This window comes from Cinclus cinclus, chromosome 5, assembly GCF_963662255.1.
Source record: "Cinclus cinclus chromosome 5, bCinCin1.1, whole genome shotgun sequence".
NCBI lineage: Eukaryota > Metazoa > Chordata > Aves > Passeriformes > Cinclidae > Cinclus > Cinclus cinclus.
In genome coordinates, this window is record NC_085050.1 from 22,738,229 (window position 1) to 22,751,906 (window position 13,678).

A 13,678-nucleotide genomic window follows, 5' to 3' on the forward strand; every position below is an offset into this window, starting at 1 on the left:
CCAGCGGGGCGAGCCCCTGAGCCTCCACAGGTGGGCAGCGCACCCTCCCTTCGGGATCACGGGGAGGAGGCGGCCCAGAGCGCGCACGCCGCAGCCGCCTCATCGTCAGCGTCCAGCCACGGCCCACCCGGCCCCGCCGCCGTCCCGGTGCCGCTCCGGCCGCTCTCCCGCGGCCCCTCCTGAGGAGCGGCGGCAGCCCTTTCGCGCATGCTCGGCGCGGGCGCCATTTTGGTAAGGCCGGGAGTTCTCCAGCGGAGCGGCGGCGGAGCTCGCTGGGCCCGGCGCGGAGGGGGCGAGGGGTGCCCGCTGCGGAGATGGCCAACATCGCGGTGCAGAGGATCAAGCGGGAGTTCAAGGAGGTGCTGAAGAGCGAAGAGGTCAGACCCTCTCCCCCCTCCCCCTGCGCGCCGCCGCCACCCTCCCCCGTGTGAGCGTGGGCAGCGGGGGACGGTGCGGGCGCCCCGCCGGCCTTCGCGGGGACCCCGCGCCCCCCTCGGCCCCACCTCCCCGTGCTGGAGGTGGGCCCGTCCCACGGCATCTGGGAGGGGAATGGCGATTCCTGGGGAGATGGGGCCCGCCAGCCGTTGGAAGGAGGAGGAGGGGGCCGCGGGAAGCGCGGCGGCAGGGCCCGAAGAGGCTGGGCGGGCCGGCTCCCGGCGAGGGCTCCCGGCGGTCGGTGCTCGGGAGCGCCGCCAGGCTGGAGGCCGCGGGGCGGGGCGGGTGGGGCCGGCCCGGCCTCCGCCGGGGCCCCCGGCACGCGCTCTCCCGCGTCCGCCCGCGCGGCACCGGGAGGGCCGGGAGGGATGGATGAGGCGGATTGGGGAGGGGGAGGTGTGGGGGGTACGTGATCCCATACATCCCCCTCAGCTGAGCCCTTTGGCTCGCCAGTGCCAGAGGCTTCAGGGTACGGGTTTAATGTTTGGGGTTTTTGAGCGGTTGCTATTAAGACCCCATTTAGCTTCCCTGGATACAGAACTTCCTTTATCCCACTGTAGGCTTACTCACCTTTAGATGGATGCTTTTAAAGCCTCACTCATTTCAGTCATGTTACCTCGTTTCCTGATCAGTATGTTCAGAGGTATGTGGTGGTCAGTAAGAGAGGCTGACTACTTTCCGGGCAGCAGTAAAGAAGTTCTGATCAGTGTGGGGGAATATACAGCAGTTTGCAGGGTTGCATCAATACAGGTTTAGCTGTGTCGGTGTCTGAGTTGGTGGACGTCAGCCAGATAGGTTTTAATGGTTGTGTCGTCATTGTCATCCTACTTGGGATGATGTTGCAGGTTGGATCCTTGTGAAATATTAATGTGAATATGTAACTCTTAAAGCTGTTGTTTCAGAAATCTGGACATGTTCACAGAGAAAAAATTTGGGAGGATAATTTTTGAAAGGTACTAATGGCTTAAGGAAAACACGCTTAGGGTTGCAGTAGTTGATGTACTTTTAAATTGCGTGCTAACAACATTGTTGCTATGCAGCTTGAATTTACTAGAAAAATGTAAGGGGCTTGTTTTACAGCTGCCTCTAGAGTCCTGGCTGATTTTGCCAAGCTATTGCACAGCAAATACAGAATTGCATGGAGGCCAAGAGAAATTTCTAGGTGGATACCTTTATGCCAAAGCTAGAGAATGTAGACCTCATACCCTGTATAACCAGCTGATACTGTGGAAACAAAGAAGTCTATTTGGAAGTGCTTTCTAAAGGCTTCAAAACCCTTTCCCTTTGCTTTATGTAGAAAAAAAAAGAAGAAACCTTAACTTACATAGGTTCTGTGGGAGGTCCATAGTAAATTTTCTTACATTATAGGTTGGATCCAGTGTGAACATTTTTTATTATTTTCCTTTGTTTAGTTTGCAGGACTCAGTTACAGAATTTTGGAAATTGATATTATTATAAAATAGCCTTTGAGCTGCCTGAAACTCAAAGAAAGGTTATAATTATTATGAAATTCAGTTAATGGAATTTCAAAAATCATAATCAGCAGATTCTTGATATTTCTTTTTCTTCTGCCATTAGCGAGCTACCTGTCATGCTGATATATTAGTATGCATAAAATTGCTGTTCACACACGATACTAACTCCCATGTCTTGAATGCAGAATTTCAGCATTATTCAGTGGTTATCAAAGTTGCAAGCCAAGTTTTTTTGTCTGTGTTTGTACATTCCAGGGCAGTCAAACTATGGTGTCATTATCGCTGGGTGGGAAAACATGTGGAGTGGGATGATGAATGAAGATCCAACTAAATGCTACAAATCACAACGTTTTAAAAAAGGAAGTTTTCTTACTATTTTCTAAAATTATTATTAAACCTGGTTTCTTCAAAAAGAAATAAATATTTTTAACGAATGGCAATGCTGAATTTGTTGCTTAGAAGTTTGTGAGTCCTTCTCTGAAGGCAAAGTGCCTCACATTATCTGTTCTTAAATTATTTTTGATTTAATGCTTTTGACTACTTGAAGAGCAGCTCCTCCCCCGTTTCCTCTTAGATGTAATAGGAGCAGAAGTGCCTGGGGAGGGGGTAGGCACACAGGGAGAAAAGTACATAGGAAATTTGTTCTCTGTCTTCTTCCACTACTCACCTTTATGCTGAAATAGAGTGGTGGAACCAGAAATGTTTTTGAAAGGGAGCAGCTGGATGGCACTTAATTCCTTCTGCATTTGAAGTATGTGTTTGTTGGAAGTGCTAAATTCCAAAAGAAGAAAGAATTCTGTAAAGTGTGTTTATCTTTGCTATGGATCTATGTCTATGAATCCTTGCTGCTCAGGACTAAATATACTTTTCATGTTACTTAGCACTTCCTGTTTCCCTAAATGCAATTTCTGGGAAATAACTAAAATGTGGAATACTGCCTTGCTCTCTGGCTTAGAGATAAGAGATGAAGGATCTTCCATGTTTTTAAGTTTAGAGTCTGTGACTTCTTGAGTGTTTTGTAAAAGTATTTAAAGCATTTTCACACTTGAGGAAAAGTGCTTCTGCTCTGCTTGTTTTATTATTTCTAGTTTTGTTATAAACATGACATTACATTAAGAAGTAGGGTATTGTTTATTTAAGAGAGATACCTGTAACTTTGCATCTCTTAAATATTTGAAATAAATAGATAAAACTAACTGAAGTTTCTTTGTCAGGAGTGCTGATGTAGTATGATCTTTCAGCTTTTTATTTTTGTGTATGGAGAAAGCTTTACAGTTCTAAGGTAGGGGAGGTGTTGTGCATCTGTAGCAGAGATGAAGTTGTTAAGTTAGTCTCTGTAATAACCTGACTGGTTAAATATGTGTAGGCAAGGGATCAGATGTTCCAGTTTATCTCTCTTCTTGTTCTGTCATTTCATTAATGTGCTATCTTGTTGGTTTTATGGGGTGAAATTCTAAAGTTACAAAATGTATTTTGAACAAAAGTATGAAGCTGCATCATGATGGAGAAACCAATAAAGAGGTGAAAGGAGAATAGTATCCTGCTTTTACTAAGTAGGAAAAAAGTCTGAGTGAAGGTTAGCTGGTATTATTTTTAGATTAAATTACTGTAATGCTGCATTGGGTAGTTGAATGCTTACCTGCTCTCTGTTTGTAAGTAGCTATCTTATGAGAGGGAGAACTTGCCTGGCATTTAATAATGAATAGAAACATATTGAAAGATCTTGTGGCCACTTAAAAGATCTTGTGGCCACTTAAAGACTGATGCTGAGATGTGTTGTAATTGATCAGTATGTTAAATATTATGTGTGACTTGTTTTTGTAATTTAATAAAGCAACAGTGTTTACTTGGAAGAAATTATACTATGTGAAGGATTCAATGTTTAATTGTCCATCCACTTTCTTATCATGTGGAAATAGAAGATGTTTTCTACTAATTGTTACCTTTTGCAGTGAAAACTCCAGTGTGATCTTGAAGGTGACGCATTGGGAAACATAGCTTCCTTCTAGCAAGAAGAGAATTGCTGGTATATCTACCATGAAGTGTTAGTCTCTTAATAATATGAAGAGACATTTATGGCGGGTAAATCGAGGCAGAGCTGAGAGTAAATTAAACTCAGCTGCAGTTATGGAATATGAGTATCTTCATGAACAGATAGCTGAAGTATCAGTGCAAATTTGTAGCTTGATTGAAACCAAAACAGCATTCAAGCAAAGATAGTAGGTTAACAACAAAAATTTCAATACTTGATTTCCAAGAAGGAAATGAGTGTTTGTTTTGGAGTCTGCTATGTGTTTCAGTGATTTACAGGAAAAAGGGGAGGGAGATATAACTGTAGTCTGCCATACCTTTCTTAGACTTGTGAAGACCTAGTGAGTAGCTCTCATGTTGACTTTTATCATTGACTGTAGTGATTTTGTGATTTATGTCAGTATATAGCAAGATACTAAGTAACATCTCTGAAAATTTCCTGCTCTTTGGAAAAGCCATAAATATTTAATCAGGCTCAGAAAAACTTCATTGCTTTAGTTTGTTTATATTTGGGCAGTCTTGGGTGCTAGATACTGAATTCACTAACATGGAGGCTTCTAGTTGTAATTGTGCTTTAGTGTTAGTGGGATCCTTGTTTTTCTTCCTATTTATCATGTAGAATCAATGCAGGTATTTATAACAATGAGATGTCTTCTGTTATGGTTGCTGAGTCAGCAACATACTTTTAAAAACAGTATCCATTTTATGCTGATAGGTGTGCTTAACTTTTGAACTGTAAGAATAGTCACACTGCAGTCAGTGAGTGCAGTGGAATTGTTGTCATTGTTTAATCCCAGGGGCAGCTAAGTTCTGTGCAGCTGCTCAATCAGGTGTCCCACTCCCCACAACAGCCTAGGAAGGAGAGTTGGAAAAAGGTAAAACCCTTGTGTTAAGAGGAGTTTAATAATTTAAATAAAGCAAAATATAGCAATAATAATGAAAAGGGAGAGAGGAATAAAACCAGAGAAAGACAAGGGATGCCCAGTGCAATTGCTCACCACCTGTTCATCTGTTCCCAGCCCATCCCAGCAGCAATCAGCAGCTCCCAGCCAATCCCCCCAGTTTCTATACTGAGTTGTGACATTCTGTGGGACAGAACATCCCTTTGGCCACTTTGGGTCAGTTCTCCTGGCCATGCACCCTCCTGCCTTCCTGTGCATGTGATCACTGGCAGAGCATGGGAAACTAAAAAGTCCTTGACTTAGAGTAAGCTGTACCCAGCAACATCAGTGTGTTATCAACATTATTCTCAGACTAAATCCAAAACTCAGCCCTGTACCAGCTACAAGGAAAAAAACTAACTCTGTCCCAGCCAAAACCAGGACAACTGTTTGTGTGAATAAAGCTTGAATGTGCTTAGTCAATTAAAAGGCATAAAAGTATAAAAAGATGTAAACATAAGAACATTTTAAATGTCATTATTATATTGGTACCAGTCTCTCAGAAGGCCTGCATGTGTTTTAAAAAATGTGTGAGGGGGGTTTTAGCACACTGTAGTTTGGAGCTGCTATGCAAAAAGGGGTCTTAGTAGGCTGGATAAATCAATGTCCTGGCAGGAGTCTTTTGAAGCTCAGCTGAGGTAGGTGCCAAGTCCTGCACCTGGGAGGAAGTAATTCCACCTAGCCACATGTACGGTAGGGAGACTGACTGGAAATGAAGCAGTCTAGCAGGAAAAGAACTTCATGACCTAGCAAAGAGCAGGTTGAACGTGATGGTGGCAATGAAGTCCAACCATGTACTGGGTTGCATTAGCAGGAATATAGACAGTGGGTTGTAGGAAGTGATTCTTCACCTCTGTTCTGTGCTTGTGAGAACATGTGTGGTGTTCTGTGTTCAGATACATACTCCAATAAATTGGGCAGAAAACTGTCAAGGTGGTTAAGGAACTGGACCACAAGATATGTGAGAAGAAGGTGGAAGAGTTGGTACTATTGAGAGAACTATTGAGAGGGGCATCTTCCTGTTATCTATAAATACCTAATGAGAAGCTCCTGAGAAGAGCCAGACTTGTCTCGGAAGTGCATGGGGATGTGGTAACAAGGTAGCAGACACAAGCTGGAACATGGAAAATTCTGACCAGACACTGGGGAAAAAAAAAAAATAACATTTAAGCAGTGACATCAGAAGGTTTGCAGAATCTTTGTCCTTGGAGTTGTTCAAAACTCAACAAATTCTTAAACAACCTGCTCATATTGGACTGCTTTGAGCAGGGGGTAGAGACTAGAAGCCACCCAGCTGTCCTGTGTGATTACAGAATCTCTAGAATAAGTTTGGGTTTTAATTACTGTTTCTGTTTGTCCAGCTCCATTGCCACATCTGGTAAAACCTTCCCCTGTAAACATATAGAAAAGTTTTAAAGTAGACCATTTCTTCTTTGTTTAAAAGTTTTCATTAATGTATGACAATAATGAATCCTCTTCCCTTTCAAATTGGAGGCTGGGTTTTTCTGGTAGATGCAAAGCTTTCAGTTTTTATTCTGAACAACTTCTGCTTTGGAGCCCTGAAAGTAGAACAAATGTGAGATTAGTACTATTTCTTTAGGCTTCATTTCTATGAAATCTGAAGATCATCTTAACTTTAAAATTGTTTGTGAGATCTTTTGTACACTGCCAGAAATAATGTCTGCTGCGTTTTTAGCCATGCTTACAGTTTTAGGTAAGACGAGGTTTAGACCTGTTTCCTGTAACTGCATAAAAAGAATGGTGAAATGCCATTACTGTGCATCTTTGGTTTTCTTAATCCTGTCTGTGGTGTGTTGGTTATATCTTCTAGTTTGTACTGGGAAATAATGGAGAATGGTTCTGTAGGTCTTTGCCATCAAACCAGTTTGTCTGTAAGTGGTGAGAAAACTCCATGTTATTCTCACATCTGGGATGATCTTTCAGTATTATTAGGTTACTTATAGCTAATGCCTCTGTACCATATAGCTGTTTCTTACGTTCTGTGAATATAATGCCAGTGCACTTTTAGGATCAGTATTATGTAGGTACTAATCAGTACTAGTATTAGGAATACTACTTAAACCTGTGATTTAAAATATACAATGTCAGTGATCATTTGACCAGACCTATGAGTTTGTGAAGTACCGGTAGTGGGAATATTTGTGCAGAGAAGGCTAGATCTATTGCTTTTTCCTGTGTTCAGTTGGTGACTTTTTAATGTTTATCCAGTTGGGTCCAGATTTCTAGTGAGTGGTCTACATATCAGTTGGCAGAATCCTAAAGCTTTTGGGAGTAAGTGGAAAACACAATGAGAAAAGCTTAAGTCTGCATTTGGTTTTCTTTGGTAATGTCAAAAAAACCTGAGGACAGAGAGCAGTTCCTGGTTACAAGAGTGGATTATTCGGTTTAGGATGAGGGGATAGATTGTAGCTGATGATGGTACCCTCTGATAACAACCCTCTGTGGACCTAAAGCAGTGCTAGAAAATAGCCAATCCTTTACCAATTCCAGTCTTGCATTCATTCTTCTGTGCTTGTTTCCAGGAGTTTGGCTTTAATAAAAAGGAAGTGTATGAGTCCTGAGGTTAATTCGCTTTATGTAGTATGAGATTTAAATAAAGTTAACATTTAATCATAGTAAATTTGTTTAAGTATAAACTGCAAGAAAGTGTTGGTTAACAGTCCAGTGCTCTTTATTTTTCATAAAGCTAGTGCAGGTACTTAGAATAGTTCTTAAATTATTTACCTGTTAAAAGGTTTTTAGATTCCTAGATTTCATAATCCTTATAAGGACTATTGTCATTATTATACTTCATCATTTTTACACTAATAAGTGCTGCTGGTATTGACAAAATGCTTTAGGTTGACGTTTATCATTAAGATACAGGCTATCTTTTTGTCTTTGATAAGCTAAGTAAAACTGTTGTAATTTAGATAAAGAAAAGGAATCAACTTAGTTATTTTATGGCAAAGAGGAGAAATTTTGGCAAATAATATTCTATATGGCACTCTGGGGATATTTCACAGAATCACCGAATATTCTGAGTTGGATGTAGTCCAACAGGAGTATTGCACTCTTGTCTTAACCAGCATTTTCCCTTGAGATTGTGTAAGTGTTAATATTTGTAATATTTGAGTTGGGAGCCCTTGAATGTGCTTGCTCTGAGTATTTAACAAAATACTATCTGCATCATAAATAAAGTAGCTCTGTGAGTAGCAAAAATAAGTTTGTTGAGTACCAGATCTGTGTTGTGCTAAAGTCATGGATTGCTCCTGTCTATCCTTCAAAGTGTCTGCACAGGAGGGAGATACTGTTCATGTTAGTGGCTACAGAAGAAGCTTCCTTCCTTCATTATGTTTTATTGGACACTAAAAGTCATTCCTGCAGTATAACTCCAGTTTGGCTATGCCAATGTCTGAGAGAGCTGGGCTCATCCTGTGTATCGTTCTTCTGTTGGATTGCTAATAGGGACTGTACTGTCTACCTTGTCACAAAACACAGAGGAAACTAATTCAAGTTCATTATTTAATAATTTTTATTCATTATTAGCCAGTATGATCAACAGTTCAGATTGGGAAAGACTAATGAAAGACTGTAAGACTAGTTACTTTAAAAAAGGCAAGTTTAAGGTAACCTGCCTTCAGATTCTAAATATGTCTATAGGGTGTTTCAGGAAGGGAGGAACAAGCTCAAACCCACAAATACAGTAGTCCATATTTTACTTAAACAGGTAGTTTAGCTCAAGCTGGAAGTATTTAAGTTTTTATTTTTAGCTGAAAGGGAACTGTGAAGAAAGTATTTTTGAGTTTTTGCTATGTTAGGATGTGTTAAAGTACAGGAGGCTATGATGAAATAAGGTAGCATACATGAATGGACATCATGGCAGTTGTGTTGTATTTTCTCCAAAAGCTCTTATAGCCTTCATGATGTTTAGGTAAGCCCTTCCACTTTGGAATAAGGGTGTCTGTGTGGGAAGCTAGTACAGAAAAACTGTTCTGAACTATTTTTGCAAGTCTTCAAGCTCTGAGACTGAGAGTGAATTAGCATAATCAGTTTAAAATGAACTGAATCCTGTTATTCCTTTATATTCCTTTATAACTGCTAACCTAAGTAGGGTAGATACACAGAACTGACTGCAGAGTCTGCACCAAATGGTTTCGTACATTCATAAAATGACTAATTCAAAGGATGGTTCAAAATGGTTTATCTTCAGGGTATTTCAGTTCTACATCAAAAACAGAATCATGTATAAAAAGATAGGAAAAATGCATCTTTTCTTTCCCCACTTACTTTCATGAAGGGAACAGGAGTCCTTTGCACTGTGCCCACAGTGATGTCGGGTATCTTAGTGGGCTCAGATCACATTTGGATAACTCTTGCACAGGTTTTGTGCTTTGAGGTACTGTATGTATGTTGCATAGCTCGACTTAGCCTCTGCAGGGGCCCTTAGAGGAGTACAGGAGAGTATGTATGCAGTTATGTACACACCTTTCATGGCACAGCTTTACCAGTTCAACCACACTATCCCTTGGTGAGACAAGCAATGACTGTGTAACTGGACTTAGGGCTTATGCCACGAGAGCTGTGTCAGTTACACATCTGGCCTCCCTGACTAATGCCATGGTTTTGTTAGAATTAGTTTAGACAGACACTAGAGCTGAAGCTTCAGAATTCTTTTAACTTGTCCTAAGGCAGTTCCAGGAAATAGTGTTACATTCCTCTTGTATACTCATCTCTTCCTGCTTTTGTGCTCCCCTTACTTGCAGTGTTTCTGGTGAATCAAATCAGGGGTTGGTTTAAAATGAAAGAACTGCCTTGCTAGTACTCCAGATGTTTGCTGTACAGCTGTGTGAACGCATGCACAAAATCTTTACATTAATTCTACAATCAGAAAGCAAGTAGGACTTTTACCACTGTTAGACTGGTTTAAGGTGCTGTGGAAGTATAGTCTCTTACGTGTTTTTGTGAAGTGATGTTTTAACAGCTGAACATTAGCAGGAGTGGGTATTTACCAACCTTAAATTTAAAAAAAATTATACTAAAACTTTGTGGTGCTCCAGGTCTAACTCTTACAAAATGAAGATGGTTTTATTGTTTGAGGTATTTTCTGTTCTGACAGAAAGAGACTATTCCTCAGTATTGTTATAGTGTATATTGTGGTAAATACAAAAATTCTAGACTGTCTAGCCGCCAGTAATACAGATCTCACACAGCCTTCATACTTGTAGCTCCTTAGATACATTAAAATACAAGTTACTTATTAGTAACATAGTATTTTGATAATTAAATGAAGCAAATAGTATGCAAGAGCAATGTCACCTAGTTTTAGTAGAACAGATGTAGCCCTAGAAAATATGTGTTGATGCGGGGGGAGATGAAATACAAAGTGAAATGTGGTAGAACTTCCATGACTGAAATTGTTGATAGGTTTAAAGAACATGGGAGGCTTTTAAGGAAATGCATTTTTGGTATTGACCCTTTCTTATCTATGAAACTGCTCTTTAATGTTCTTTAGATGGAAGTGTTTCCTCTCTTCTCTTTGCCCTGCCCCAGACGCTGGAATGTTTCACTCTGGCGTTGCTCTGTGCTTTGAAGGTCAGCAGGCGCTTGCTCTAGAATTCAGATGTGATCTGCTGATCTCAGCTGGTAGTGCAGCGTGTGTACTTCATAGCACTGTGGTAATTATGTGGCATTTCTGCTGCTCTTAATAATCAAGCTCAGCATATGCACTTGATTTTAGCTTTTAAACTGGACTGAGTCTGAAGGAATATTTTGGAAATATTGAACTATTCCCTCTTGCTTTAGTAGCTCTTTGAGGGGGTGGCCATGGGATTATAAAACTTTTTTTTTTTTTTTTTTTGGTAAGTTGAATTTGCTGTTTTGCTGCATGACAGTGCACTGCACTTTACTTCCTAGTTGAGTAATACTTCCTCCATTTTTTATGTTTTCCCGTTTATTGTGAAAGAGGGAACTGAATGGATAATGGATGCAGTGTACTAAGTCTGACCTACTCTGGGGTAGCAAGAGGGTTAAGAAGGGAGAGTGTTAGTTTGAAAAAAAAAGGAGATGAGAGGCTGGTATTGGCTTCTTAGACAGCAGCTGAAGAGGCAAGTCTTCATTAGAAATCTTCTTTTCTGGCATATCAGTGAAGGAGGGAGACCTGAACCATTTTAGTCTGAGTTCAGAATGGTACCTTAGCAAAAGAGCATAAGAAAATAACAAGATAAATACTGCAAAACAAAATTCCTTTGAATATTTTCCAGATTTGCAAAGAGTTGGTGAATAGGGTAAGATGATGAACTTGGTTTTGTTTTTTTTAATTTGTTTAAATGATTGTTTAATGGAGTAAATTGCTGTTGAAATATTGGAGTCTTTTGTTCAATGCAAGTTGACTCAGAGTACTTATGGCCTTGTGCAAAAATAGCATTACAGATTTCACTGGAATAGTCAGGTGATCTTTGTAAATCTGGTGAGATGTGTTCATGACAGATTTTGGTGTAGAATAAGACTGTTGTGTTAGAATATAAAATGTGTGTGAGGGTAAAAAGAGTTTATAAGGCACTAGTTTCTTTTTAGTGTAGCAGTTTAATTGTGCTAGCTTGGCTTCAGACTAGGGCAGAGGATTTCTTAATTTGGCTTTTTAAATATTGAACCTTATGTCAGTATAAAATGTTTGGATATTCAAAAGTACCTACTTCACATTTGTAAGCCATGGTTGTAATAAAAAATTAACTTATTTTTTATTAGATTTTAGGTAGGTTCAAAAGTGGGTTTTGCCAATTTACGTCATAGATAAATCGATGATGTTAAAATCCTGTCTGAAAGATAAAGAAGTAATTTTATTTTGTTTCTGTGATTGGGGAAATAATTAGTGATTGAATACATTTTGCATGTACAAATGCCTCCTTTACAAACTTTGTTCTTGGTTGAGAAGATTCCAGAGAAATTTTTCAAGTCTATTCTTTAATCTTTGCTGAAATTTTGCATGTACATTCTTTAAGATTTTTGTCACTTTCTTAAAACTCTTTCTTAATGTGTAAGGGGCTAGTCTTAAAGCCCCGAATGATTACAGAGTTTTAGTACATAGCTGATTTAGTGCAATGTTTATATCTGTTATTTATCACATATGTGTCTTTTCAAGTTAGTTTTTTTCTGGATTAGTTTGTTTACATATATATATATACACACACACACATGCACATTTGTTTCTGGAGTTTTCTACGAGTTCCCTTCTGTAAAACAAAGTAAATTAACAAAAAATAATAGTACTTGATCCAATATAGATATGTTTCCCCTTGAGACTGAAGAAAATAATTTTATAAGACCAGTAAAATCAGACTGCAGGTAATTAATTCCCATATGGAATAGCAGGATTTTGTGATTTTTTTGGGGGTGTTTGTTTGTTCCTGTTATTGTTGGAGGTTTTTTCTTCCCCTGTACAATGTAATTCAGAAATAGCCACTGGGTTTTAAATTCCAGATCTAGTTCTGTTTAAGATAGTTTTGCGTGCGTTATTTATTTTTATAAATCCTATTTACCACCTTGGCCCTTGTACTCAAAGATACTTGACAGAAATATGCACATGGTGTCTGAATATGTAAGAAGAGACAGACAGACCTAGAACATGTAAATAATAATTCAGTTTGACACTATTATTTTTAAAATTACATGTTGCAGTTATTAATATTGCTAATAAACATAATTTCCTTTTTTAGTTTTGACACCAGTAGTTAAAAACATAGTATGTTTGCTAATGGATGCATTTATGTTTCTGTAGAGTAATTTATTATACAGAGATTAAAGATCTAATGTGAAGATATTGTCATGAGGTAGTAAGTAGAGCTGGTTGGTTCTAGGAAAACTTAGAACTTTTTTTGTATGTCATCATCATCCAGTATTAAGTTTATGATATTTGGTAGCCATGGCTGACATGGAAATATGAGTATTTGGAGTTTGGGTTTGTTTGTTTATTTGTTTGTTTGTGGTTTTTTGCTTCTACTCAAGAGAGTTCAACCCATGTCAAGACTGCTGGTCATGTAATTGAAGAAAAAATAATTAGAAATATCTTATTCTTCCCTTGTTTTGTTCAACCTACCAGTATCTGTCCATACATCATCAGCTCTGATAATAGGCATTTTTATGCTGATTGCTTGAGATTGACTCTCTGGTAGTCTCCTTATCAAAATAACTTAAGAATTTGGTGGCTTTTTTAGAAGGCATAAGATGTTCTAATGTACTTATAACTCCTATTTCTAAAAAACACTATTTTCTCTACTTCAGTCTTTATGAAGTGGACTTATCCCAGGATCAAACTTTGGAAATATAATTTTCTTCTGCTTTTAGTAAATATAGTATTTTGTTTGTGAGAAAATTTAGAAGAAAAATGCAGTTTTTAACAGCTTGTCGTAGTATGCTCTTTTGTGTTGATGTGTAATTGTTTTGTCTGTTTATTTTATATCAGGGAAAACTTTATATTTTTAAAAGTAGAGATACTGGACTAGTGAAGAGGATAATAGGCCATGAAGAGTTGAAAGAGGTTTTTAAAGGCAGGTTGAAGAAGAGAAAAGGGAATGGTATTGAAGCTCAGGAAAAAGGTTGGATTTACTGCAGAATGCAGGCAGGCTCTCAGATTGGGCAGGCCCTCATTACTAAGGCCTGTAGACTATGGTGAGTAAGGAGAACAGAAGAGTTTGCTATATGCTGGAAGTAATATCATAGAGTCCAAAGCTGCTCTCTAAAATGATTTTAGTAGAAGTGAAGATGTGTGTTTAAGTCTTCACAGTGGCAGAACTTTTT

General features: G+C 39.2%; 1 protein-coding gene across 5 annotated transcripts in view; it reads left to right on the plus strand.

Moving 5' to 3' along the window:
- Nucleotides 1-269: 269 nt before the first annotated feature.
- The window catches only part of UBE2K (ubiquitin conjugating enzyme E2 K), a 39,280-nt gene continuing 25,871 nt past the window's right edge, over nt 270-13,678 (plus strand). For 4 of the 5 annotated variants that reach the window (XM_062492716.1, XM_062492717.1, XM_062492719.1 and 1 more), the window contains exon 1: nt 270-377. In XM_062492716.1, coding sequence (XP_062348700.1) covers nt 315-377 — 63 coding nt within the window. In that variant the 5' untranslated portion in view covers nt 270-314. The remainder of the gene's footprint in view (nt 378-13,678) is intronic. The other variant, XM_062492720.1, reaches the window with a different exon arrangement.